The sequence below is a fragment of the Telopea speciosissima genome, chromosome 1, assembly GCF_018873765.1.
Source record: "Telopea speciosissima isolate NSW1024214 ecotype Mountain lineage chromosome 1, Tspe_v1, whole genome shotgun sequence".
Classification (NCBI taxonomy): Eukaryota; Viridiplantae; Streptophyta; class Magnoliopsida; order Proteales; family Proteaceae; genus Telopea; species Telopea speciosissima.
In genome coordinates this window covers 38,146,451-38,173,982 of record NC_057916.1, presented here as the reverse complement: position 1 = coordinate 38,173,982, position 27,532 = coordinate 38,146,451, and the positions used below count along the sequence as shown (strand labels likewise).

The 27,532-nt window shown below is 39.0% G+C and overlaps 2 protein-coding genes across 2 annotated transcripts; both read right to left on the bottom strand.

Moving 5' to 3' along the window:
* Nucleotides 1–323: 323 nt before the first annotated feature.
* On the bottom strand, nucleotides 324–22,404 carry LOC122668618. Its single transcript, XM_043865159.1, has 6 exons — nucleotides 21,712–22,404; nucleotides 21,568–21,636; nucleotides 12,865–13,020; nucleotides 1,877–2,093; nucleotides 1,451–1,795; nucleotides 324–906 (listed from the first exon to the last, which is right to left on the bottom strand). Exons 1-6 carry the CDS (start codon nucleotides 22,144–22,146, stop codon nucleotides 776–778), a joined length of 1,353 nt encoding a protein of 450 aa, XP_043721094.1. The 5' UTR covers nucleotides 22,147–22,404; the 3' UTR covers nucleotides 324–775.
* LOC122649068 lies at nucleotides 22,169–26,149 on the bottom strand. Its single transcript, XM_043842431.1, has 7 exons — nucleotides 25,382–26,149; nucleotides 25,215–25,286; nucleotides 24,550–25,011; nucleotides 23,975–24,442; nucleotides 23,535–23,864; nucleotides 22,279–22,377; nucleotides 22,169–22,177 (listed from the first exon to the last, which is right to left on the bottom strand). Exons 1-7 carry the CDS (start codon nucleotides 26,048–26,050, stop codon nucleotides 22,169–22,171), a joined length of 2,109 nt encoding a protein of 702 aa, XP_043698366.1. The 5' UTR covers nucleotides 26,051–26,149.
* Between the last annotated feature and the right edge of the window lie 1,383 nt (nucleotides 26,150–27,532).

Sequence of the window (27,532 nt, the reverse complement as noted above, 5' to 3'; positions counted from 1 at the left end):
ACTTCTACAATAGAACCTTTTGAATGAAAATCTTGATCTCACTTGCAGTTTTTATGAAGATTTTTAAGTAGAGATCTTTGTTCTTGTGTACTCTTGTCCCAAGCATACCAGTTAAAGAAGGTTCAATGATAAGTTCTTTATTTCTACCAAAAAACAAATGATGAGTTCTTTATTGACTAGCCATCTTTATGGAGCTTTCTTATGATTGCCATTTGTCAAGGTAGGCATATCACACAACAATTGACAATTCAATCAAGATTCTCATTCCATCCAAAGACAACACTGAACAGATCCAGAGACAATGCGAGGAATTTTGGGGGTGGGGGTGGGGGTGGGGGTGGGGAGAAGAAGTGGGTACTTGTTATTACATTGTACAATGTGTATGGGTATGCTGCATCTATTTCTAACCTATTACAATAATAAAACAAATAAATTACAACCTGGCAATAAAACAGTTCTGCATACAGAAACTGTTACAACTTTTGCCAAAAGAATGCAGGATAAAATGGGAGAAAAAATTTCCTAGCTTACCAAACCAAGCCCCAATGCTCAATATAACCTTAGTGAGACCAATCTTAAACAGTTGATAACTACTACTTTTCCAAGAAGCAGCTTCAATCAAGCACATACCCTTTAGTGTGGTCTTCAGGACTAACCTGCCGTTACTTCCTCCATAATCGATTTCCTTCTAATTTAGCTGCTGTGCAGACTGCTTTACAAGAAAGGAAATCAATTTGATTCAAATATATGATCAGGCATTCTGGAAGAATTGATTTCAGCTTTGGCAGTCATCATCATTGAAGCACAAATGTGATGTCTTTGGAGGATCACAAGATATCCTATTTGCCCACAAGTTTGCTAGTGTGAGAAAGTAGTGACCTCCATCCCAAACCACAACTTTCATGTCTGGATAATTTGAGCAACACCACAATGTAAGGAAAAGGTCATCAGTGTTTGCAAAGGAATATTAAAAGGAAAATTATACTATGATCCATACAATGGGTTGCATCCTCCAGTCTATGAAATATTAAAAATGTATTTTAGAAACTGGGTAACTTTTAGACCAGTTTAGTCAAAAGAAGGTTTAGACCAAAGGTTGAAAAATTGTAAAATCTATTTACTGCCTGTGAAGTTTGAGATGAAGGGTTCCTAATTTTCTTATCTGGCATGTCATGGGGCATGCCAAGATTGTTGTTTCACACAATCCCCCTGAGGAACTTAATAAGCCCAAATTTTCCATAATGATGAACCGAAGCATTCAATCTGGTATATGTATATGAAACCCAAAACATCAAAGGATTATTTTCTGAAAAAATTGTTGGTCGAGGAGATCTTCTACGTGAAGGAGCCAGCAAGTGGTAGGTCTGTATCTCCTTCTAACATGCAATATCTAGGTACAGGCAAATCCTGGTTTATGTTTATCCAAAACAAGAATTCAAGATCTACATACCTGGGACCATTGCATGAGATAATCCTGACAGTTGACATATTGGTTCTTCCAGAGAGAAAACTTGGTTTTGAAGAGCCTCAGCATCAAGACCATGAATAGATTTGATGGATTCCAATAATGCTTTGATAGTCCCTTCATACTCGACATTAACTGGATCAGGGATACTCCGGACAGCTTCTTCCAACCCTGAATCTGACCATACAGCCATGCACTCCTCTAATAGAGCAAAGATAACTGAAGGATCTACAAGGTTTGATAGTATCCAAGGTTTGTAAAGTATCATTGAAGCTCTTAGAACTCCAACCACTCTGAATATTTCCGCAAGAGCAAGAAAGTATTTTTGGCCTGTATTACTGGCAGAATTAGTAAGGAATTCAAAACAAATAAACAATATATGAAATATAAAGAACTGATTCTATCAAATACCTTGGAGTCCAGACAAAATTTTCTTGTGGATAGTCTTTAGTAATGACTGCTTCCATATGAAGGCACCATTTTTCAACTCTTGGGCACAGGATGAGATCAATTTAGACCATGTGGTAATATAACCGGATTGCTCTTCAACAGATCCTACTGACAGGATCTTTATCATTAGAATTGCATGCTCAAAGAGCTCAATTGCTGAAGTCAAATCATTTTCTGCCTACAATGACAACAGCCTTAATTAGAATAGTAACTCTAACTCAACTGACATGCTAAATGGTGACAACCCAATTTGAACATCTACACAATAACAAAAGACAAAAATTCTAATTTAAAACAAATAAAACACAGAGATGCACACATACTATAGATACACAAACACATCTGGGTGGGGGGATACAATGAAAAAGAGTCTAATATGGAATTCAACAGAAAATGGCAGCTCCCCACCAAAGAGAGACCCAATACTGGACTTTTATCTCTCCTAAAGACAATATGCCTTATGGGACCAGGATGTAAAAGGAGTTCAATCTTATTTTTAAATGACAACTTCAGGCAACTCTTAAAAGTGGGTTAGTGTCCCAGACTTTGAAGAACTATGCCATAACTGTCCCTAATTGACAAAGTTTGAGAGGTTTCCTCGCGAATCCATAAAAACCACCTATGCACCTTCTTTTTTCTTCCCTCAATCGACCCATACCTCAGTCAATACCTGAAACAACTCCTTGGGTTCCACCTAGAGAACCTGCTAAAGAATCACTCACTATGGTGAAAAAGAAAGTGGCCAGCAGATCCCCTTTCCTCCAGTCCATCGTTAAACATTAGAATCCCTTACAAGATCCATTTGTGATAACTGAGAAGTGCACTAATTAAATGCAACTCTGAATTTTCTCAATCCAGATCCAAAACCCAGCCATCTCGGACAAAATACGAGCTCCTCCGCTTGACCCTCTCATATGCCTTCACATTTCACAAGGTCCATCTTGCATGATACCGTCAAACCAAGGATTCCTTAAGCATTCTCAAACACTCATTGTGATTAAAATTTGATTAATCTCCTTGTCCTTAACAAACGATCTTTGGAACAGGAAAAAAGTTCCACCTCCTTACTTCCTCAAGCCACCTAGGAAACCTTAGGATAACATCTTCTGCACACTGCTGAGTGCTTACAAGGCATTCGCCTAAAGTCCTTGGCCTTAGGTTTCCATATATTACAGGAATGATAGCCATGAATGTAGCATTCATGCTTTTGTTGATGATCCATGAGCTAAGTCAGCCTTCAAACTCAGTCAAGAAGGGCCGACACTAGGTAACTAAATAGTATATTATTCGGCATAAAAATGCTAAATCAATTGTCCGTGTAAAGGGTAAATTGGAAAGAGTTGTAATTTTGATGAATGCTAAGACACTACGACTCTTATATACCTATTTCATTGTGCCATTAAAAAGTTAAATATCTTTTGTTTATAAGCTCATTGCATATATTGTATGAAATAAAGTTCGTGAAAGTTAAAAACAAGACTACCACGCACAGGCCAAAGGAAATAGTATCACTAAAAACAGACGAAATACTGGTACAGTTCTTCCAACATAAAACAATAGTGTCTTTTTATCGTTTCTCCTCTTTCCTGCATCTTCCTGTTTCTTATATCTACATATATCATATTTGTCATCAGCTCAGCCAACTTCTGGCAGGGACAAAGGAAAATCAATCCAATGTCATCATATTCTCCTTAACATAAGTTTGTTTATCGCAATGTTGCACTAGAAAAAACATAAAAGATGAAATTTTTTAAAATAAAGAAGCATCAATGGAGTGTGCAAGAGGATGGAAAAGAAAATGGGCTTCGGTGAAACTAATGAAGGGCTAGGTCAATGAAGTCCTAACCTACAGCAAAATCATAGGAACTGATAACAGTGGGCATTAATAGGTGGTTCCAGCAATAAATAAACACCTAACAGTAAGTGAACAGCAAGGTAATTAACACTTATAATTCTTGAGTCTTGACAATGCTTAACAGTACCTTGGTTGATGTCCAGCCACAGAGAAAACAAATAGGGCAAGTCTAGTCTATCGGCTGACACAGAAAACAGGCTACTAACCAGAATATAACAGGTTACAGAATTAGTTAGTACACACAACAGATGGAACAGACCTTCCAGTCGAGTGAAGGGTATTAGAAGTGGATGAACTCCTCAAATTGTTCGCCAACTGTAATAAATGGATTGAAGTTATGAGGGGGTCTCAAAATTAGAAGGTAGGAGCAAGGTTTAAAGTATCGGTATCGGGTATCGTTTCAGTTGGGCGATTTTAAGAGGCATATCCTATTGTATCGTATCGTATTGTATCGTATCGTATCGTAACGTATCGGACATACGTATCGAACTGTGCATAAACGCATGAAAATGGTCAAAATACATATGGAAATACTTTGGGAAAATATCATCCCCCTCCCCTCTAAGTTTGCTTAATATCAATCCAGTACCCAAGTTTTCAAAAATGATTACTCCCTCCCCTACTTTATAAAGATTATATCAACCGTACCCTAACCGTTAAAAACTGCCATTAATTGATGACGTGGACAGGTTCAATTTATCTAAAATCCCAAATTACCCTTAATTTATTTTAATTCCATTTTTACCCCTCCAATCCCAAAATCCCCTTTTTGCATCGTTTCTCCCCCCCCCCCCCAGCAAAAGAGGTTTTTTTTTCTTTTTTTTTTTATTATCGTTTTTCTCTCAAAATCAAAACCCATTTTCATCGTTTTTCCCCAAAAGCCAAAGCCCTTTTTCATACCTGCAACAATAAAAATGAAGAAATAAACAAAGAAGAAGAACAAGCAGGAGAATCATATAACAGGGACAGGCTCGCCTGATTCCCCCAAAGCAGAGTCATCATCGGATCTCCCTGCAACATTGTCTACACGAGCTCCACAAGCAGGAGCTACAGCCCCACCCAAAATTTCCCCTGTAATTCTCGGCCTTATAGAGTCGCAAAGGTCTCTCCACTCTATTCTCGGCCTTGCAGAGTCTCAATCAATCCAGGCGCCTTTCGTTCCACTCCAGAAATGAATCCAATCACAACCAGATTACCACTTTCTTGTTGAAACGGAAAAAAATCCATAAAGCAATCTTTTTTCAACAGAAAAACGAAGAGGAGCCGATAATGAAAAAACAAAAAGGCGAATGAATCAAAGCCTAGAAAGTCGTCTAAAACGTTTAGTAATCACTCACAACTTTCACGCACACAGAGACAGAGGAGAGGAAGACGAGTATGGTCTATAGACTTAGATGGATAGAGCGAGACATGCGTTGGATGGGTGGTTTTCTAGATGGATGGATGGATTGAACTAGTAAAGTGGAATTTCACAATTGTTGAGACCTGAATTTTGAATTTTGTAGATCAACAATTATTTAGCCATGGCCATATCACTATCTCGGTTGTTCTACATTCCACTTTGCCCCGTGGCATCCAAAACCAACTGCCTCGCTGTTTTGGTGGTTGGGTTGGGTGTTACATGGACCCAAGAAGAACACGTCATACAGGATAACTGGATCTTTTCGCATCATCGTAGAGAAGGAACAAGATTACTGGTTCTGGTTTCGCCAGAGAAGAAGACTTGCAGGTGTGACGGTGGTGGTGTTCGCCAGAGAAGAAAGAAAGAGGCTGTTGCAAGGGAGAAGAAAGGCTTTTGCCTTTTAACTCTACATAAAGGGTAATATAGTCTTTTCATAAGTAAGGAAGAAAGACATCTGCTTTCAATAGATATTAAAAAGGGTAATTTTGTCTTTACACATTTTTTTAACAGCGTTACATAATTAGGGTACGGTTGATATAATCTTTATAAAGTAGGGAAGGAAGTAATCATTTTTGAAAACTTGGGTACTGGATTGATATTAGGCAAACTTAGAGGGGAGGGGGATGATATTTTCCCAACTACTTTTGGACACAAAAAACAATATAAACAAGCAATATATAACATATACCATGCATAAACACTAAAATGGAGAATAATGTATAACCAAACAAGTGCATTGAAATTGTTATAAAAGATGATGTTTCTTACATGTTGTAATCGTCTATAGTCATGAACAAGGTTTAAAATTTCGCGATATATCGGTATCTCGGGCCTACCGAGATATCCGAAATTTCGCCGAAATATTGCATTTTTTCTGCAATATTTCGGCAGTCCATCTCGGTGGGTTTTTGGCCATATCTAGGCTTGATACTTCATGGACACCCTTATTAAAACTAAAAAAACACATTTAAACCTTCATATTGCAAAAAAAAAAATGAACTCAAAGTGGTGTTTTAGGCTTGCACCCTTGATTGACAGTATACGGTCGCCGACCCTAATGTATAAATAGTTAAATACACATTGATTAGGTAGTCAAAGACATAAAAGAAATTTAAACAAACTAATTAAAACTCATAAGACATAATTCATAAATATTCTCATAAACTCCATAATAGTCAATGACTCAATACTCAATAGCTCAATACTTTAATAGGCAATACACAAAGTCACAAGTTCATAAATCACAACTTGCAACTTACAAGACTCACAAGTCACAAGTGCTAATAATAATTGTTGTGCCTTCCTGGATCAACCCCACTTATGCTCCGCCGGAGTCGACGTCCATTGCTCTCTGTTTGAAGTACATATGTGGACCACGGTATAGTTTCGGAGAATAAACGAGTGTAGTCATCCACAACTGTCATGTAAATGGAGTCATCAACATACTGTAGGTAACCTATCCTAGGATATGGGTTAGGGTTACCAATCGGTCCAGCCTGGGAAGAAGATGATCCAGTATGATATGATGTCGACGGAAGCGGCGTTGGCACTGGCTGCATGCCTGCATGTATGGCTGGTGAGGTCAGTAGCTAGGGTATGCAAAGATGTCATCCACAAAAGATGATCCAGTATGTCCCTGGGACTGGGACTGGGAGTCATAGTCCCCTAGCCCACTAAACTGCCCATATCCATATCCATATCCACCGTGAGGTTGTGATGCACTATAATCCGATGACCATGGAGTGGTATGTGCGTCAAAAGATGGGGCACGCCAATGCCCAGCCGAAGAAGATGAAGAACAAGTTGGAAGATGCTTAGAATCCAAGTTGGAAGAGTGGAAAACAAGGAAAAAAACCCCAAAAAGAGCCTTTGCCCAGCTCTCGGTCGATATTTCAACCGTTAGCTAGCGAAATATGGCATTTATATGGGGTCTTTAATGGGTCACGTGAGGGGTTTTGTAATATTTCGGCGATATTTCGGTATATCGCCGAAATATACCAAAATGTTCCAAAATATCGTCGAAATTTGATACTTTTTGGTTTCGCCTTGACATCTCGTCTCAGCCCAGTCGAAATTACCGAAATTTCCCGATATATCGCGAAATTTTGTACCATGGTCATGAAGAGTATTAGATGATGCAAAGGATGATGTTGTAGCACTCCTTCATTCATTTTTTAATCCAAAAGTGTGAAAAACCAAGATTAAATGCAAGATTTTAATCTCTTAGTTGAGATTTTTCCTTCATTTTCTATTAGAATAGGAGTTGTATCGAAAGATTCGAATCTGTGAGTGAAAATGACTTTTTTTATGGAATGTATCGGTATGTATTGAGCCGTATCAGCTGATACGTATTACACCACCCCCAGAACCCTTTACTGGACGTATCAATATGTATTGATACGTACAGTCATATTGTATCGTATCGTATCGGCCCGTATCGGCCAATACATTTCGATACAATCCGAGTCAGTCCATTTAAAATAAAATAATAAAAAAAAAAGACGTATCGACAAGGTTTAAAGTATCGGTGCGTATCGTACCGTATCGGCCGATACGTCTTGGTATTGGTCAGTGTCGATATGATACATACCGATACGTATCTATTTTTTTAAAGAAACAATGTATCGACTGTATCAATATGTATCGACCGATACATGTCAACACGATACGATACGGTCGATACATATTGATACAGTCGATATGTATCGATACAGCCGATACGTACTGTTTTCAAATTTTTATTATTTTTTAAATGTATCGATATGTATCGACCGATACATATCGATACAAATCAATACACACCTTTTTTCATATTTTACACCAAACACGAACCAATTTAGGATGGCATGTTTTGAAAGCTTTCCAACAAATCCAAGATTGCTTAAATCTGATTCATATTGAAGGAGTTATGTCAAACAAAGCTTTCCAATAAGTCCAAGATTGCTTAAATCTGACTTATATTGAAGGAGTTATGTACCGGTCAAACTTAATTTAGTGTGCGCGAATTCTGTCAAAATCGCTTTGAATGAAAATAATTTTTGGGACAACAAAACAAATGAATATTTTACCGCACTTTTGGTTTTTAGCAATGTTTTATCATATTAAGATTTATGAAATTTTTAGATTAGAGAAAAACCCCAGCATTAGAAAGTTGAAAATTGCATTTATCGCCAAAAATCCTGTTTTTGTTCTTGAGCTGGGGGGTTGACTTTTTTTCCCTTTGGAATTTGATTTTTTAACTATTTTTATTGGATTCAAATAGGAGGGTGTTTGCTTATTTATGAATATCTTAAGTAAATGAAATACAACATTTACTTAAATGATATTAGGCATAAATAAGTGTCTGCCCTGGTTTCTAACATAAATAAGTGTCTGTATACCAAGGTTTGCATAGATAGGTGTCTATTTACCAAGATTTCCCAACGAGATCTCGAAATCTGGCACTCATATAAAGGAGTTTGGGTCGAGATTCTCGCCGACGAGATCTCGCTCCAGTTGTTGCAATTTTTCAACTCGTATGCTATCTCATCTCGACCCCTTGGAAAACCGAGATCTCGCGAGATCGCCAGTTCTCAATCTATGCTCTAGAAACATTATAAATTAAAAAGAAGTAATAATTGGGAAACATGTTTTTACTTATCTAATCTAGCCTAAAATCTCTTCAAAACAGATAGAAACTAACTAAAATCTAACTTATAACTACTAAATAGAAACTCCAACTTAGGCTATCTTTGGTATCATTTTTCTTTTTGATTTTTGCCAATTTAACATAAATCATTAATGAAAACCATTTTTTATCAAAACATAAAAATGGTTTGGTAACCAATAGACATAAAATGATTTTTTTGAAGAAATTGGTTTGGTATTCCTATGTACAAAATGGTTTTTTGAAAAAAGGGGTTAAGAGATGTTCCCTTCACCCACCTTCTTTATAACTCCTTCAGCTTCCCAAGCCCTTTGAGTTAAATTGCAAAGCATAAAAATCATATTCATGGATGAATGGATCAGAGATGGATTTGTACAGTAGAACATTGATGATGGAGTGAATAGAGACCCGAGATGAGGGATTTATAGGAATGGAGTTCTGCGGTTGTGGTGTTCATCTCTCTCCCTCCCTTTAATTTTTTTTTTCTCCACTGTAAAATCACCCAACCGGTTTGTATCGCTTTTTTTATATTCAATTGTTCCACTTCCTCCTCTTCTTCTTCTTTGACCACCGCCCCATCCATGGCTTCCAAAATTCCAATCCCAAGTCATTCTTTTAAGGCTGGACACATTAGGAAGGGTCCGGATAAGAATCTTCAGAACTCAAACAAAATGTTAGATTTCTTCACGCTGTAATACTGTTTATCCCATCTTGAATATAATTTCTCTCCAAATTTTTAGCTTTTTGTTTGAAAGAAAGAAAGAAAAACTTTTCTTTTCAGAACCCATTCTTTTCTTCTCTCTGGATGATGATCTGTTCCCAATTTTCAGATCGAGGTTTTCGTTGAGCGTTTCTTAATGGCAAATCTGGTTCGTTTCTTAATGGCAATTCTGGTTTGTTCTACTGGCAGCTCCATCCCAAGGAGTTTTTCATCTTCCTAATCAGCTCTTCTCTGTCAATCTCTTTTTTCTTCATCAAAGTACAAGGGTCTGTTCTATATAGGAAGGGAGAAGAAATCAGATGTTGGATGGGGGCGTGAGGAAGATACTGAGACGTGAAGAGAATGGATGGGGTGAGTGATACAGAGAAGGAGAGAAAGACTGAGGTTGCAGGTGCTGGAAAGAAGAAGTTTTCCTTTTTATTTAAAGAAAGAAGATGAGGGAAGAACAAAAAGATGGAATTGAATATTAAAAAAATAAAGAACAACAACAGAGCACAAGAGTGCGTTTCCAGAGTGGGTTTCCGGTTTTGTATGAGCCACATGTCAATTCATTACCGTGCAAGGAGAGTCCTCTCCCTCCTCCTCGTACGAGGAGCTGAGCCGGATTGGGAGTAACAGATCTGGTCTCCGTTTTGTCTGCAACCCAGGAACGAAGCAGGAGTAATAGATCTGGTCTCCGTTTCTTCTGCAACCCAGGAACGAAGGAGGAGAAGTGAAAGGGGACAGGAAGAAGAAAATGGAAGATTGGGGGGGTTGCAGGGGTTGAGGCGGGAGAGGGAGATAGGAGATTTGTGGGGGAGGGAGAATGAATGGGGGGGTTGTAGGGGAAGGGGTGGGGAGCGCAGGGAATGGTTGCAGGGAAGAGGGTGAGAAGAAGACGAAGAAGAATAAGAAGAAGAGAGGGGGAGAGGGGGAGTGGGGCTTGACTTTCTAATAACAAAACCGAATGACGTTTTTACCCCCACTTTTGTGACATATAAGCACATGTTCATTAACATTGAGCGAAAAAATAGAACAAAAATAGCTTTTGGCCAAAACACAAAAATGATTCAAGAGTCGTTTTTGGTTTTTGATTTTTTTCAATCTTTTTTAAATTGAAACAGGCTCCATAAACGATACCAAACACAACCAAAAATGTTTTTTAAGGCAAAAACCAAAAATAAAAACTATACCAAAGATAGCCTTAGCAACGGTTACAGAAATAGAAACTTAAGTGAATAGCAACTAAACTAAACCAGCAATAAATCTTCCTTCTCTTGCTATCTTCAATGCGACCCACACTAGGTCTATGTGAATAGTAACTGCATCAACAGTAATCACGTGAACAGTATTCTTCCCGAATTCTGTTTTGAATTGTTGCACAACCCTACTAGACCTGCCTTCAATTGGCATATCAGCCCCATCTGAGGTGCTGAGTTACTAAATCAGTTACTGTTGATTTTCTGGTTAAGTTCCCTCCTGTTCTGTCAAGCCGATAGACCAGTTCTGATCTGGTTTTGTTCCCTTGTGGGTATATATTATTGCAGGGTCTTGTTAAGGATCTAAATGATTGTATACTCTGATATTCTCCTGTTGTTATAGCGTACTGGCAGTTCCTGTAGCTAGAAATCTTGTTGTAACGTACTCATATTGTCACATAGAGATCCTCCTGTGAGACAAATACCTAGGTGAACTAGTTTTGCATCATTTTGGTATCAGGGCCAACCATGGCTAGCAATGAATGGTGTCTCTCTGACATGGACGACAACCAAGAGGTTTGTGACTATGCTCTTAAGGTGTGGAAGCATTTATTAGACCGCATGACTGGTGTTGAGCAAAAGTTTGAAGCCAGTTTGGTCACCTCCTCCCTCCAATCCCAAGGGATGCTACCATGGCAGCTGTTAAAATTGTGAAGATGGAAGAGCAACTAGTAGATGCTCCTACCAAAGGGGTCTATGTTGAAGACATCAAAGTATATACAACTGAAACAGTGATAGATGATGTAGTAATCGAGAAAACTCCACAAGAAATCATCAACAAACATGCCACTGTCCTTGAAGAGATGAAGTACTTATCTCATGTCTTTGATGAGCAAGTTGCCTAAGTTAAGGACTATACGGTCACGACACTTGACTGCACATCTAATTTAGAAGACGAACATGTAGAGTTGTCATCCCACTAAAATATTATGAAGAGCGGACTCCTTGGCCAGAAAATTGCATTCTCCATTTACAAGAGTCGCCGAAGTTCTGTTATGGACTGAAGCTTGACCTTCATCACACTAAGGTGATCATTCGAATGTCTAAAGCTCGAGTTTTTCTTAAGCAAGGATGACTTAATGTAGATTGATGGACTGATTCGTTGGATGCTTCGGGGCCCTGTCAGTCGGCTTGCCAATCAACTGACCTGCTTTCCTGAGTCAACAAGGGAACTACCCCTATTCCGACTTTGAGCTATAGCCAACTGAGCTATAGCCCTTGCGTTTGTCAAGCCCAGCCAAGACTTTTCCTACCCATCGGTTCATGGGTGTTCAGGTCCATATTTTGACAAATATTTGGGCATATTCTGTTATAATTGAGGCCCACATTCTGCCCCTGTGTAGCCATTGATTAGTTGCTTGAAAAGGAGATGGTATTGACAGCTTTTAGTGGTCCCATCCTTGACTTGTATGGAGAAGAGTTGGAGGAAGATTTACCAGATTTGGTGGGGCCCATTCTATGTTTGCATGTGATATTTTATGGAGTGATTGCTGCCATGCATGGGTGGATCCCTTCAAGAAGATTTTAATTGGTTTTAGTTTCTATTTTAGGAGTTATTCAGTTTTATTTTGCTACATCTAGATTTAGGAAACAATATAGATTGGTTTCTATTCATGTTTAAGTAGTTAATGGGTAGATTTTATTTACTTTCAGTTTCTATTGCTATTCCCTTGGCTAGCAAGTTAATCGTTATTATGAAGAGTTACTATTTCAGTTTCTATTTTTGTAAGTCAGTTTTTATTAATAAAGGAGAGGGGCTGCTACAGCCCCAAACGATTTTGAGTTTTAACAATAGATAGCTTTGCTTTGGAAACCTGTGAGATGCAGAACCCCTAGTGGAAGACTAGGTTGGAGTTAGGAGGGAGGCCTGCTCTGCATTCAAGAGGGAAAGTTGAACATCTCTTTTCTATTTCTCTTCTTCTTTTTCTTTTCTTTTCTTTCATTATTTCTTCAACTTCCGGCATCTGTTCTACATCATGCGTGGCTCATAACCAGCCTATCAGCTTGCATCAGAAACTTAATAAATTGCTTTACAAATTTATACATATCAAGAAAATCCATTAGAGATTACAGGAGGAGGAACTTACTAGTGATATTCTTTTTGACAAGTCATATTCCAATTCAAGCACTTGGAACTTTGGATCATTCATAAATTCATGGGCACAAATATTTTTTGTTGAAAGCTCCTCTGAGGAAGCTTCTTCACAGAACATATCCTCTTTGTGCAGTTTCTTATAAGCTGCCTGAAAACAGGTAAGAGGAATAATTATAAAATTAAATGTTGCAAGCATGTTTTCCACCCACTATACCAAAGAAGGTGCAAAAACTGTCTCACATGTTTTTCTTAGGCTTGTCATAGTTAAAGAAATACATGAATTGAGACTTAAACAACTGCAGTACAAGAAGCTGTACAATCTCTACCCTCACGTTCCCCCTCATAAGGTGAAGAGACAAATCTCATCAAAAACAAAAAAAGGTAAGAGACAAATAGAAAGCACAGTTTGCTAAAGACAGTACTAAAAATCCAAGGAAGAAAATTTATCTAATTAAAATCCAACAGAAGAAAAGAACTTAGGGCTTATCCTACATTCAAGTCTGGTTTCTACGGGAGTTCAGCTGGAGGCATCCATTGGAATCTCTTTTTCCTCTTTCTTTTGTGGTCAAAATTTATGCTTTTACTTAGATGAGCTTGATAAACCTGGTACCAAAACTATAGTTTCTCTTCACGTTTTTAATGTATAACTTAAGGTAAAAAGATCCTCATGCCATCAGTGTGGGGATGCTTTCCCACGCCTTCTCACATCCCTAACACTCTCTCTCTCCTCCTTGACCATGTGGCCCCCTTATGACGATACTGATCTGATGCAGATAAGTCACTTAGAGGACTTATTTCAGTGGAAATAAGCCTTGGGATGGGTTATGTATGTATTGGGCCTTTGATTCTATGTTTTTATTTCGTAATTAGCCAATTTAATAAGCTTAAAATATGTGTAAAAAGTAGGAAAACGGGATATACTTCATTAGTTTAGTTAGAGTCCTATTTTGAGTATGTTTTCTTTATTATTTCACTTTCCTAGTCAATTTAGGATACCTTATTAGTTAAGGATTGGGTTAGGCCTTTCCTTCTTAGTGTTTGAGTCTTCTATGCAAGTTTAAAAGGGGCTACAGCCTTGTACACGAATTTGATTAATGAGATTGAGAAAAAAACATAGCTTTGTGCTTTGCTCTGTGAGAGAGTATGGTAAGATGCCACTGGTGAGAGAACAAAATACGGCGAGAGGCTGTGGGTAGGAGACCCTGGAGAGAGAGGGATACTCGTTCCAATCCTATCCTTCTTTTCTATTTTCTATTTTCTTCTTTGTTTCTATTTCAATCAATTTCATTGTGTGATCTGCTACAAGTTCTGCAACCGATTAAGAAATATTTGCTAGAAGTTCATCAAAGCTTTGAAGACCAAACCAGCATTAAACTTTGTTCAAGAGGATCCTGCCTGGGGCTAGGTCCTTCGTGATCCAGCCTTACATTATGGTCATGTTAAGAATAGTGAATAGTTGTATCAGGGGTATATATGTACATAACCCCTCTGTTGTGTATTCTTTTTGTCATTTGTGTGAGGCCAAGGGCCTATGTGTAATTACTTATTCTTTTCAATATAAACATGTTAGTCTCTTGTTTTGAGACATAACACACCAAACCAAAACCGTGGAGCACTCTCTATCTCTTTCTTCTCTTCTCCTTCTTCCACCCTAAAGGCTAACATGGTATCAAAGCTGATTCTGCTGTTTGCAAGTGTTTGAAGGAAGATTGGAGTGTGAAGAAGGTCCTCTTTCACTTAGTTGCTGCTGCTGTTCCAAGGTCAGGTTAGGTTATCTTGTCCAAGCTGTATCTCTTTGGTTTGGAATCCAAATGGAGTGCTTCTTAGTGCTCTAGTTTCGTTTGGGAGTCCTCTTTGATTCCCTTTACTTCTCTTAAGCTGTTTGCAAGCTTCCATTCAATCCACAAAGATTTCGTGGTTGCTGTTCTGCCCAGAATTTCCGCCAGCTAGAATCTGGTTTGGCTCTGTGGTCTTCAATAGGTCTTTGTTTGACCATTGTTTATGGTCTATTTGCATCGTTTTTTGGTAAGGAACAATACTCATCCTTACTCCGCTGCTGTTTGAACAATTTCTGAAGATCTACAAGTGTTTTAAGCTGTTTTTGGCCATTTTTCTGCCCTGTTTGTGCCTACTGTTTTGCGCAATATCTGTTTGCTTGAAGTACTGCTGTTACCCTAGCCTAACTGATTGATTTCAGCTTCACTAAGGGTGAGAAAAATGTTGAAACATCCTTACCCCTTGTGGAAACAGCTCCACCTCACTCCTCTTCCTTCAAGAGCCCCAATATCCAACTTCCTATTGCCAAACTTGAGAGCCAAAACTAATTGGATTGGTCCCGCTCCATGAAATTGATTCTTCGGTGTAGGGGGAAGATGGGCTACATCAATGGTAGCATCAAGGCCCCCCTCCCTACCGAGCAAGGGTACTCCAAATGGGACACTGAGAAATCTCTTGTGATGGCCTGGCTTCTTTTCTCCATGAAGCCTGAGATTGGAAGAAGATTTATGGGCAAGGAAACTGCCAAGGACATTTGGGACAGTGTGGCTCGTATTTTTGATCGAGTTGGGGACTCTACAAAGGTGTACCAACTTCTCCAACAGATTGTTAACCTGCGCCAGGGGGATAGAAGCATCTCTGAGTACTACAGTCTTGTTGTGGGTCTGTGGGAGGAGTATGATCACTATAGAGACCTTCAGTTATGCCCTGATGATGAGGTCAAAGTGCACCGGTTGTTTGAGAAAGAGAGGGTCTTATTTCTCCTTGGAGGCCTTAATTCTGACTTTGAGCCTCTTAGGGTGCAAATCCTTGGCCGCCCAAGTCTTCCCTCACTGGAGGAGGTGTGTGGATATCTACAGAGTGAGGAGACCCGTAGGGGTGCCATGGGGACTGCTACCACTGTTGTTGAGCACTCTGCTCTTGTTTCTTCCACCCCTCAGGACTCCACTAAGGGAGCTGATAAGGGAGCTGCTAAGGGAGCTGATAAGGGCCGATGCTTATGTGACCATTGTGGCAAGACTGGGCATACAAAGGACTTTTGCTGGGATCTCCATGGGAAGCCCCCTGCTGGTTCATCTGGAGGACCGAGAGGGCAGCGAAAGAAGGGGCCTAAGGCTCATGTTGGAGTCGTTGAATCTGATGAATCCTCTCTTTTCAAAGAAGACATTGCTGCATTTCGCCGGATTGTGGCTCATCTGGATGGTTCCTCTGCTACTCCTCCTTCCACTGCACTACAGGCCTCCTCCTCCGGTACCACACCTTGGGTCATTGACTCAGGTGCCACGGATCATATGACTGGTAGGTCTCAGCTGTATAATTCCTATTCTGTTTGTTCTGGGAAAGATAAGGTAAAAATTGCTGATGGTTCCTTCTCTTCTATTTCTGGTAAGGGAGATATCCAGGTCGCCCCACTTTTACCTTTGAAGTCTGTTTTTCATGTTCCCAACTTTGCCACTAACCTTCTTTCAGTTAGCCAATTGACTAAATCTTTGAACTACTTTGTCACCTTCTTTCCTACCCATTGTCTTTTTCAGGATGTAGTGACGAGGAGGGTGATTGACAGTGGTCGTGAAGCTAATGGCTTGTATGTTTTAGAGACTGGTGCTTCCCCTGTTGTGCAAGCTCAGTCTTATGTTTGTGGGCAAGAAAGTGGACGTACTCAGGAGGATATTTTGCTCTGGCATCGTCGTTTGGGGCACCCTTCCTTTTCTGTTATGAGAAAACTGTTGCCACATTTATTTACTTCTTTTCCTGTCACTCATGTTTTTCATTGTGAACCTTGTCTATTTGCCAAAAGTTGAAAAACAGTTTATGCATCTAATGGTAATAGATCTACTTCACCTTTTCATCTTATCCATACTAATGTTTGGGGGCCTTCCCCTGTTACTTCTTTGCGTGGCTTCCGCTACTTTGTTTCTTCCATTGATGTTTTTTCTAAGGTTACTTGGGTTTACCTTTTGAAACATAAGAGTGATGTCTATGTTGCATTTAAACAGTTTTATGAGTTAGTGTCTACCCAATTTCACACTCGGATCCAAATTGTCCGCTCTGACAAAGGTGGGGAGTATATGTATAGTGGTTTGGAAACCATTTTTTCTGACCATGGCATTATTCATCAGGTGGCCTGTGTTGATACCCCCCAACAAAATGGGGTGGCTGAAAGGAAAAATCGCCATCTCCTTGAAATGGCTAGATCCCTTTGGTTTACCATGCATGTTCCAAAAACTTTTTGGTCTGATGCCCTACTCACTGCTGTCTTTCTTATTAATCACATGCCCTCTAGTGTCTTGAACTTCAGGGTTCCTCTTGATGTCCTCCCCTCAAGGTCTTCTTCTTTTTCTCTCCCTCCAAGGGTGTTTGGGTGTATTTGCTATGTACATATTAGCAAATCTGCCCGCACTAAATTGGATCCTAAGGCTCTCAAGTGCATCTTTCTTGGGTATTCCCCCACCTCCAAGGGGTATTAATGCTATTATCCTCCTACTCGTCGGTGGCTTCTCTCTAAAGATGTTCATTTCATTGAAACCATTCCGTATTTTCGGTCACCTCTTCAGGGGGAGTGTTCCTCTCTTAGTGGTGGTGTTGAGGGTGAAGAGGTTCTCGAGTTTGTCTCATTTCCTTTCTCCTCTCTTGTCCCTATTTCCCCTTTTCAGATTGACAAGGGAAAGAAAAATTATGTGGATACTATTGTTGTTGATGAGGAACCCTCTGTGGATATTGTTGTTGAGGGGGAGCTTCCTAGTGCACAGGAGAACAGAGAACAGGGGGAGCTACTGATGTATACGAAGGATAAGAAAAATCCTTCTTCATGGCTTCCTATAAAGAAGACCTGCCAAAATCCTTCTTCATCTCCTCATCCTGAGCCTCCATCCATCGAGACAGGTATACCTTCCTCTACATTCTCAAACTTAGATCTTCCTATTGCCCACAGCAAGGGAACTAGGGCATGCACTAATCCCATTGCCAAGTTTGTTTCCTATGATTCTATCTCCCTTACAGGTAGAGCCTTCACTGTGGCTATCTCATCCATCTCTATTCCCAAGAATGTAGCAGAGGCTATGGCAGATCCTGAATGGAGAGAAGTAATGAACATAGAAATGTTGGCACTTGAGAAGAATCACACTTGGGATCTGGTTAAACTCCCTAAAGGGAGAATCCCTGTTGGATGCAGATGGGTAGTTACAGTCAAGTTCAAGTCTGATGGTACTGTGGAGAGGTATAAGGCAAGACTTGTCGCCAAGGGTTATACACAGGTGTATGGCATTGACTATCAGGAAACCTTTGCTCCGGTGGCCAAGCATAACTCCATTCATGTACTTCTCTCAATGGCTACAAATCTTGATTGGCCATTATACCAACTTGATGTGAAGAATGCATTCTTACATGGTGACCTAGAAGAAGAAGTATATATGCACTCTCCTCCTGGGTTCAAGCATCCTAGTGACAATGGGAAAGTGTGTCGACTTAGGAAGTCTCTCTATGGACTCAAACAGTCTCCTAAGGCTTGGTTTGAGAGGTTCAAACAAGCTATCCTGCAAAATGGATATACTCAAAGTCAAGCTGATCACACATTGTTTATACAAAGGAAGGACAGCACCATTACGGCTCTCACTGTTTATGTTGATGACATTGTGGTCACAGGAAATAGTGAAGCTGAGATCTCAAAGCTTAAGCTTTATTTGGCTCGGCAGTTTGAGATCAAAGATCTCGGTCTATTGAAGTATTTTCTTGGGATTGAGGTTTCACGATCCAAGCAAGGGATCAATGTTTGCCAAAGGAAGTTTGTTCTTGATCTACTTACAGAGACAGGCTACTTAGGATGCAAACCAATCTCCTCTCCTATTAAGCAGAACCACAAACTAGGGGAAGATTGTGATGAACCTCTTGTGGATGCTGAAAAGTATCAAAGGTTAGTAGGTAAGCTAATCTGCCTCTCACTCACCCGGCCTAACATCACCTATGCTATTGGAGTGGTGAGTCAGTTTATGCATGCACCCACGATGGGACATCTTGATGTAGTTTACAGGATCCTCAGGTATTTGAAGTCATGCCCTGGAAAAGCTCTTCTCTTCTCTAGGAATGGTCACTTGAGAATTGAAGTATATACAGATGCTGATTGGGCCGGGTCTATTTCTGATAGAAGATCCACCTCTGGATACTGTACCTTTGTCGGGGGAAATTTAGTCACCTGGAGAAGTAAGAAGCAACCTGTGGTAGCTAGGTCAAGTGCTGAAGCAGAGTTTAGAGCCATGGCTCATGGTGTGTGTGAAATCTTGTGGCTGAAGAAACTTGTCCAAGAATTAGGATTTGAGACAACTAAACCTATGAGTCTATATTGCGATAACAAGGCAGCCATTAGTATTGCTCACAACCCAGTTCAACATGACAGGACAAAGCATGTTGAGGTTGACAAACACTTTATCAAGGAGAAGATAGACTCTAAGGCTATTTGTACTCCTTTTGTGAAGACAAATGAACAAGTGGCAGATATCTTCACCAAAGGACTTGGCTCTAATCACTTTAGTTTTATGTTAGACAAGCTGGGTATGTATGACATATACCACCCAACTTGAGGGGGAGTGTTAAGAATAGTGAATAGTTGTAACAGGGGTATACATGTACATAACCCCTCTGTTGTGTATTCTTTTTGTCATTTGTATGAGGCCAAGGGCCTATGTGTAATTACTTATTCTTTTCAATATAAACATGTTAGTCTCTTGTTTTGAGACATAACACACCAAACCAAAACCGTGGAGCACTCTCTATCTCTTTCTTCTCTTCTCCTTCTTCCACCCTAAAAGCTAACAGGTCACACATCCCAATTGGTGTGGCGTGGGATATCCCCCCTCCCACACACACACACACTGCCGGAATTGGATAGTTTCATTAAAAAGAAGGAAAGTAATGTAGAAAGGTGAATGGGGTAAAGAAAGAATTCTCCTTCATAATTCCTAGATATATCACACTCCTTGCTGTTCTTAAGGGTTACAATGGAATTTTCCATTAGGACTGAAGCTATATTGAACCACTACTAGAAGGATGATACAGTCTTCAACAGAATGGCATTTAAGAATGCAGGCAAGCAACTTCCAAGATCCAAATGTCGAAGCACTTCCAAAGTAAAGTTACAGTCTACCTTAGAGTTTAAAATGGCTCAATAATCACATCTGCGTTAACAATTAACAGCAAAGACCTTGAACTTACGTCTTTTCAATCCCTCCCAAAAAACTTGTACAATTTCAGATAACCAGTGGACATCACACTAAGAAAAGAAAAGCGTTCAATCAAAGAACTATGGCCTAGACTTCACAAGGCTCAAAGTAGGGTTTACATAGGATAGGAGTAGGACTTAAAGGGCTGGTTCCATCAATAATGCAATTACATGTCCATAATAATGGCAGTTTCGAAGTTTAATGGTTAAGGACCATTTTCTTTATTGTGGTTTAATTGTAATGGGGGCTTAATTACAAAGTCAAATGTGTCCAAAAGTTTTTTTTTTTTTTTTTTTGGGTGGGGGAGGGGGAGTTTTTAATTAGTGGGGTTCAGATGGTGGCTTGGTTCGACTTGGTTGAGCTGACTGAATCAAGCAGGTTTATGTCTAGAGTTAGTTTGCATCTTTTTTTTTGTTTTCTACTAAGAGTCTGTTGACTCTGTTTAGGAAACTCAAATAAACAATTGTTAAGTGGGTTTAGGAGCTCTAAAATAGTCAAATAAGCTCTTATACAAAGAGCTATAAGCACCCTTGATTTTTAGGATAATGGATTGAATTAGTTATGGAATGAGTTGAGCTAAGATCGAGTCATAGTTGCCTTCGCTTTTGGAAGCCCCAGAGTCCCCGACCTGGCTGAGTGGTTTTGACGCTGGTTTGGCTTTCTGATTTCTTCTTGTTTTATTCTTCAATAATATTCTGTGCAAGATTCTTAATTCCTTGCAATTGCTCTCATATCAGGTTCACCATTGTAAATTCTGACATCTATTCTGCTATTTTCTTTAATCACTATCTGAATTTAAGTAGCAGTCTAACTGACAGGATTGGTATTGGGGTTTAATTTCAATTTTAGTTCTGAAGGGCAACTCTCTTTTTTTTAAAAATACCATGAAGGAGTTGACTGGAGTCAAGGAAATCAAATTCTTAGGGTTAGCGTTTAGGGGAAAGAACCATGATCGGGTGGGGCTCAAAATTGGGCTAAGATTAGATGCACAGCCAGCATAGAGTGTTACGAGGTGTGACAACCCGAACATAGGGAGAAAACCAGGTGGAAGGGGAGGAATATGGGTTCTAGTACTCGTTGAAAATTTTTTTTGAAGGTGACTCTTTATTAGCTTATATCTCCAATAAGTCTTCTAAACTTTTTTCCTTCCCCTTCCTACTACTTCTAAAAGAAAATAACTTTGCACAAAATTGCAAATATGGACATCATGGAGACAATTCGACAGATTTGTAGGGTTGCTGATCTCTTGGTGGATGAGTGAGAGAGAAAACAAGTGAGGATTAGAAAATGAATTTCTCATTTTACATCAATAGTCTTAATCATTTAAACGAAACTAGGTTGTAAAATTACCAGACATATAGAAGGCTTATAAATTTGTACTTACCTAAACTACCTAAAATGGTGGCTTCAATATTTAAAAGTGAAGCAGAAATCATAGAAATAGCCTTGAAAGAAAAGGCAGAAACTACTGTTTCCCAACTACAAACCTGGATTTCCTCGTGGAGAGCCATTGCTTTGACATCCTCACCAGAAATAACAGCAACCTTCTGGGTTTTCTGGAAAAAATGATATTTCACAACCTTAGTACTAATAAATGTTAGATAGAAATTTTAAGAATAACATGTACCAACCTTTAGACAATCAAGATGGTGAAGCGCAACAATGCATGATTCCTCCTTCAATCTAGAGTAGAAATCCACGAAATTCTTAAACTTTGATTCACTCGGAAACCTTCGGTCTGTATCTGAGAGATTTAATACATAGCTTTGACCTTCAACTTTGGTTTCTGAGAAGGCATCACTAAATTTCCAGGAATTTTCATCAAAATCATCTTCTCCATCTACTAAATCAGAATTCAGGCCCACTTGGGCTTCAGTTGGTTTTCCAGTAGAATTAACAAAGCCCACATCCACTTGGATTGAACTGAACTCGTCTTCAACCATGATTTCTGATAAGGCATCTTTAAATTCCCAGGAATTTCCATCGAAATCCTCCTCTCCATTCACTAAATCAGCATTTACACCCACTTTGGCTGAACTCAGTTCATCTCCGGTTGGCTTTTTCATAGAATTATCAACTGTGATCCCCTCAGCCTGACTGTATAATGTGGATATGAGATCCGTAAGAGAGACATTTGGATCAAAACCATGTCCATAGGTGTTGTTTCTCACATCATTAGCTGGTTTATGAGAAGATACATCTTCACCAGACAAGGAATCATCAGCATTCAGTTTCCCGTTGCCAAAAAATGATGGTGAAAATGATTCCTGATGATCCCCGAGCCCTTTTGCATTTCCCTGTAAGTTAACGTGTTAGTCCAAAATCATCATACCTACAAAGGCATGTCCAGGCTAAAAAACTTCATGGCATAAATAAAAATGACAAGAGAAACAATAAGAAGTAGAATGCCACTTGCAAAGAAAGATATACAGAAAATGATGAAGATTGTAGCTATCCACCACATTAATTAATTCTAACTATATTTCAGCCGGCCTTTGAAGGAATAAGAAATGGGTTATCTTTAATTGCAACAAAAAAAAAGAAATGGGTTATCTATCCTATGAAGTACAAAAAAAATTGAAAAAAGAGAGAAATGAAAGAGAACTTCACTATTCTACCACTACAATGCCTTGGATAACAAAAAATGTGTTAGTGTGTTCTCACCAAGGTTTTAAAACTCGATTTCAACACTAGTCGAAACCATGTATTTTTTCCCAGACAACTCGAGTTGGTGGTTCGAGGCCCGGCAATGGTTTTTTTATCTGATTTTTTCTATAGTCTATTTTTGACATTCTAAACACAATGCATGAACTATTTTCACACCAAAAAAAAAAAAAAAAACACACTCAAAATGATATTTGTGGTTTTTTACCCAAGTTTGGTGTACGCTGAATGAGCTTGTACAGTGGACTAAGAATTATATTTGTCAAGGGCGATACTTATTTATGCCAAATATCATTTAAGTAAATGTTTTATCATTTGCTTAAAATATTATACATTAATAAGCCAATACCCCCTATTTGAATCCAATAAAAATAGTTAAAAAATCTAATTCCAAAATAATAAAAGTCAACCCCTAGTTCAAGAACAAAAACTGGATTTTCGGCGGTAAGGTGCAATTTTCAACTTTTAAATGCTGGGAGTTTTCTCAAATCCATAAATTCAATAAATCTTAATGTAGTCAAACATTACTAAAAACCAAAAGTGCAGTAAAATATTCATTTGTTTTGATATCTAAAAAAATATTTTCATTCAGAACAATTTTGAGAGTATTCGCACACACCAAATAAGGAAGGCTTGACTAGTACATAACTTCTTTCAATATAAATCAGATTTAAGTAATCTTGGATTTGTTTGAAAGCTAAAATATTTTTTTAGATGTCAAAACAAATGAATATTTTACCGCACTTTTGGTTTAATAATAAAATGGGAAAAAAGAGTTCAAGAGCATCACCTTATTCTTTGAAGAGCAATTTACATCTTCAGAATCTGAGAACCCATCCTTAAAATCCCACAAATTATCATCAGCATCTATATTTCCATCGCCTGATTTAGAATTTGATCCATTTTCAGTCGTATTCTGCTTGGCTTGACTGAACGATACCGATATAGAACCATTTTGAGTAGCCATACTAGTGACAAAACCAAGACCATTGTCCAGTCCTGCAGATTTATGAGAAAGCCAATCTGATGTCGTAAAGATATCTCCAGAATCTAGGCCATCATTGCTATGGCTTGATTTATGTAATGTTCCGTCTAAATTTTCAGACTTTTTACCATTGACCTTCAAATTTACAACAAGAGAACAGATTTACTATACCAAATAAGCTTGAAAAATAGAGAGTCAAAAAACAAATAAACTTTATTGCGACACTGCAAAAGCCAGAAACATACTGTATATAGGTCTTCTATCTCTAAATTACTAGTAACTCTAAATCTAGATACAACATAAGATAAATTCCTATGATATGGTCCATACAGAAATGGAACAATGCCCACCTGTAATTGTTGGTCAGTTGTTCTCCCTGTTGCTGTTTCCCCTGGAATTCCTGATAGACCAGATGTCACCTCTGAGAACTCATCCTTAAAATCCCAGAAATTATCATCAGCATCTATATTTCCATCACCTGATTTAGAATTCGATCCATTTTCAGTCGTATTCTGCTTGGCTTGACTGAACGATACCGATATAGAACCATTTTGAGTAGTCATACCAGTGACAAAATCATGACCATTGTCAAGTCTTGCAGATTTATGAGAAAACCAATCTGATGTTGTAAAGATATCTCCAGAATCTAGGCCACCATTGCTATGGCTTGATTTATGCGTTCCTACTAAATTTTCAGACTGTTTACCATTGACCTTCAAATTTACAACAAGAGAACCGATTTACTATACCAAATAAGCATGAAATGGAGAGAGAGAAAAAAATAAACTTTATTGAAACACTGCAAAAGCAGGAAACATACTGTATATAGATCTTCTATCTCTAAATTACTAATAATTCTAAATCTAGATGCAACATATGATAAATCCCTCTGATACGGTCCATACGGAAATGGAACAATGCCCACCTGTAATTGTTGGTCAGTTGTTCTCCCTGTTGCTGTTTCCACTGGAATTCCTGATAGACCAGATGTCACCTCTGAGAACCCATCCTTAAAATCCCAGAAATTATCATCAGCACCTATATTTGCATCACCTGATTTAGAATTCGATCCATTTTCAGTCATATTCTGCTTGGCTTGACTGAAGATAGAACCATTTTGAGTAGTTATACCAGTGACAAAACCAAGATCATTGTCCAGTCCAGTAGATAAATGAGAAAGCCAATCTGATGTCGTAAAGATATCTCCCGAATCTAGGCCACCATTGCTAAGGCCCGATTTATGTAATGTTCCCTCAAAATTTTCAGACTGTTTACTATTGACCTTCAAATTATAACAAGGACGAATTTAATATACCAAATAAGCCAAAGAGATAAGAGTCAAATATTTAACTTATATTGCGACACTGCAAAACCAAAAAAACATACTGTTTATAGGTCTTCAATCTCTAAATCACTGACAATAACTCTAAATCAAGAAGCAACATAAGCAAAATTTCTCTGATACGAAAATGGAACAATACCCACCTGAAATTGTTGGTCAGTTGTCCCTGCTGTTGTTTCAACTGGAATTCCTGATAGACCAGATGTCACCTCTACCTAGAACAACAGCTCACAAAATAAGAAAATAAATATAAAACAAAATCCGCACACGAGACACGTAGAAGTAGCATAAGAGATGCAAAATCCTTCACCTCGACAGTTGAATCTCTATCTCCGACTTTATCTTGAGAGATTGCGTCCTTAAATTGCCAGCCGTCGTCATCAAAATTCTCATCTCCATCAACCAAATTCGAATGCGACCCATTTTCAATCTTGATCTGATCTGCCTGGCTGTACAGATTCACGATAAGATCACTGAGAAGGAGACCCTGCCCAAATTTTACTTCATTTTTCACAGGAGACGACAATTGTTTAGCAGGGAAAGGGTCAGCAGTATCATTGAAAGACGGATTGTTCGAATCGGGATCTTCCTCTTCCTCACCAAAAATGGAAAGAGGTATAGCACCTTGAGGCTTCTCCCACCCTTTCTTAGCATCCGAGGAAGCAGAATTCCTCTCAGATTCGACGTGATTCAGCTTTGAGTCTGTGGTTTTTGTCGAATGATCCGAGAAATCACCAAAAAGATCGAAACTTCGCGAGGTTTGAGATGGATTAGCAGGATTCAGAGTTTGAGTGATGCTTAGGGGTGGTTGGTTTCCAAAAAAATCTTGCTTCGGAGAGAAATTGTCCATGAAATCTCCCCATTCGTCTTCAACTCTATTGTCCTGGTAGACAGACATAGATTGACTAAAAGACGGCGATACGAACTTGAAGTCTCCGAACCCCTCATCGTCATCGTCGTCCGTTTGGTTTTCCGCCATTTCTGTCGCTCGGTCTGTCTATTCCCCGTCTTTGGATTTATATAATGCGCCATCGGTGCGCATAATGGTCCGTGCACATTATGTGGCCGTTTACTGGGGGGTGGCGCATTAACGTCATGCACCGACGCCTTTGTGATTCGAGTTGTGATTCAGAATGGATATGAGGTACCTACGAATCCGGCTCAGAGAACCGTCAGCGCAACGAACGCCGCCCTTGCACCCAGATATAAGAGTGGACAAAATGACAGCCGCATCCCTAGCCATTTCCATACATTTTGCACGTCCATGTCTGGGTGCAGAGGCGGCGTGTGCTGCATGACTATGTGGCATTCTTTCTACCTTTGTGTGCGAGAAAACCATTCAACCCAATGAAATCGAAAATCGTATCCAAATCAATGTCTTTGTATGTATTTTCATTGACTATCACACTAGTGCACTCGGTTTTACTATTATTATTATTAGGGAGAAAGTTCTCTGTCCGGGAGTGTGGCCTATGCCAGCACTCCCATGAGTCTATCTCTCTCCTCTCCAAATGAAAAGACATATTTACCCCTTTGTTTTGAGGAGAGAGATAGACACATGAGAGTGCTGGCATAGGCCACACTCTCGGATAGAGAACTACTTCCCTTATTATTATTAGAGAAAAAGATCTCTATCCAGGAATGTGGCCTACACCAGCACTCCCATGAGTCTATCTCTCTCCTCCCCATGTGAAAACACACATTTGCCCCCTTGTTTAAAAAAGAGAGAGATAGACACATGGAAGTGCAGGTATTGACCACACTCTCATACAGAAAACTACTTCCCTTATTATTATTATTATTATTATTAGGACAAGAGATTGCTCTTTGGTCGTGCAGTCTGCACGAGCGTGAGGCCAATGAGAGTGCGTATAGGGGCATTAACAATATGAAACTTTTTATTTCACGAGGGTAAGAAGGTAATTTTGAGCGTTTTCTATGTCTGGGGTAGGATCCACGTGACTATGCAGCTATTGGGTTCGTCCGAGCGAATACAATACCGAGATTTAATTCTATAGTTCTATGTAATTTTTGGCTTTTATTTGGACGAGTTTTTCTTATATCATTTCCTATGGCATCCAAGGTTTCAAAATATGGAATCGGGGAATCTAATCAGTTAGTGCTGATTTCAATCTGAATCAGCCAGAAACAAAGCAGAATCGAGCGAATCGGCTGAATCAATCACGGCACAGCTGATTTCTATACGAATCGGCCGATTCTTAAAACCTTGATCCCATATTCCATTCCCATCTAAGATGGATAACCTGTTTTCTTTTTACAGAAACTATTTCGTGTTCTCGTTTTTTTAGGGGTACCATCTTTTTTTTAATGAAAAAAAAAAAAAAAGATATTATTTAAATCAAAACATCTAAATCATCTGTTACATCACCTTCAAAAGTTGTTGTCTTGCCAGTTGTGCTGAGTTATGAACTATGGAAATAACCTGTCTAGACATTTTCTT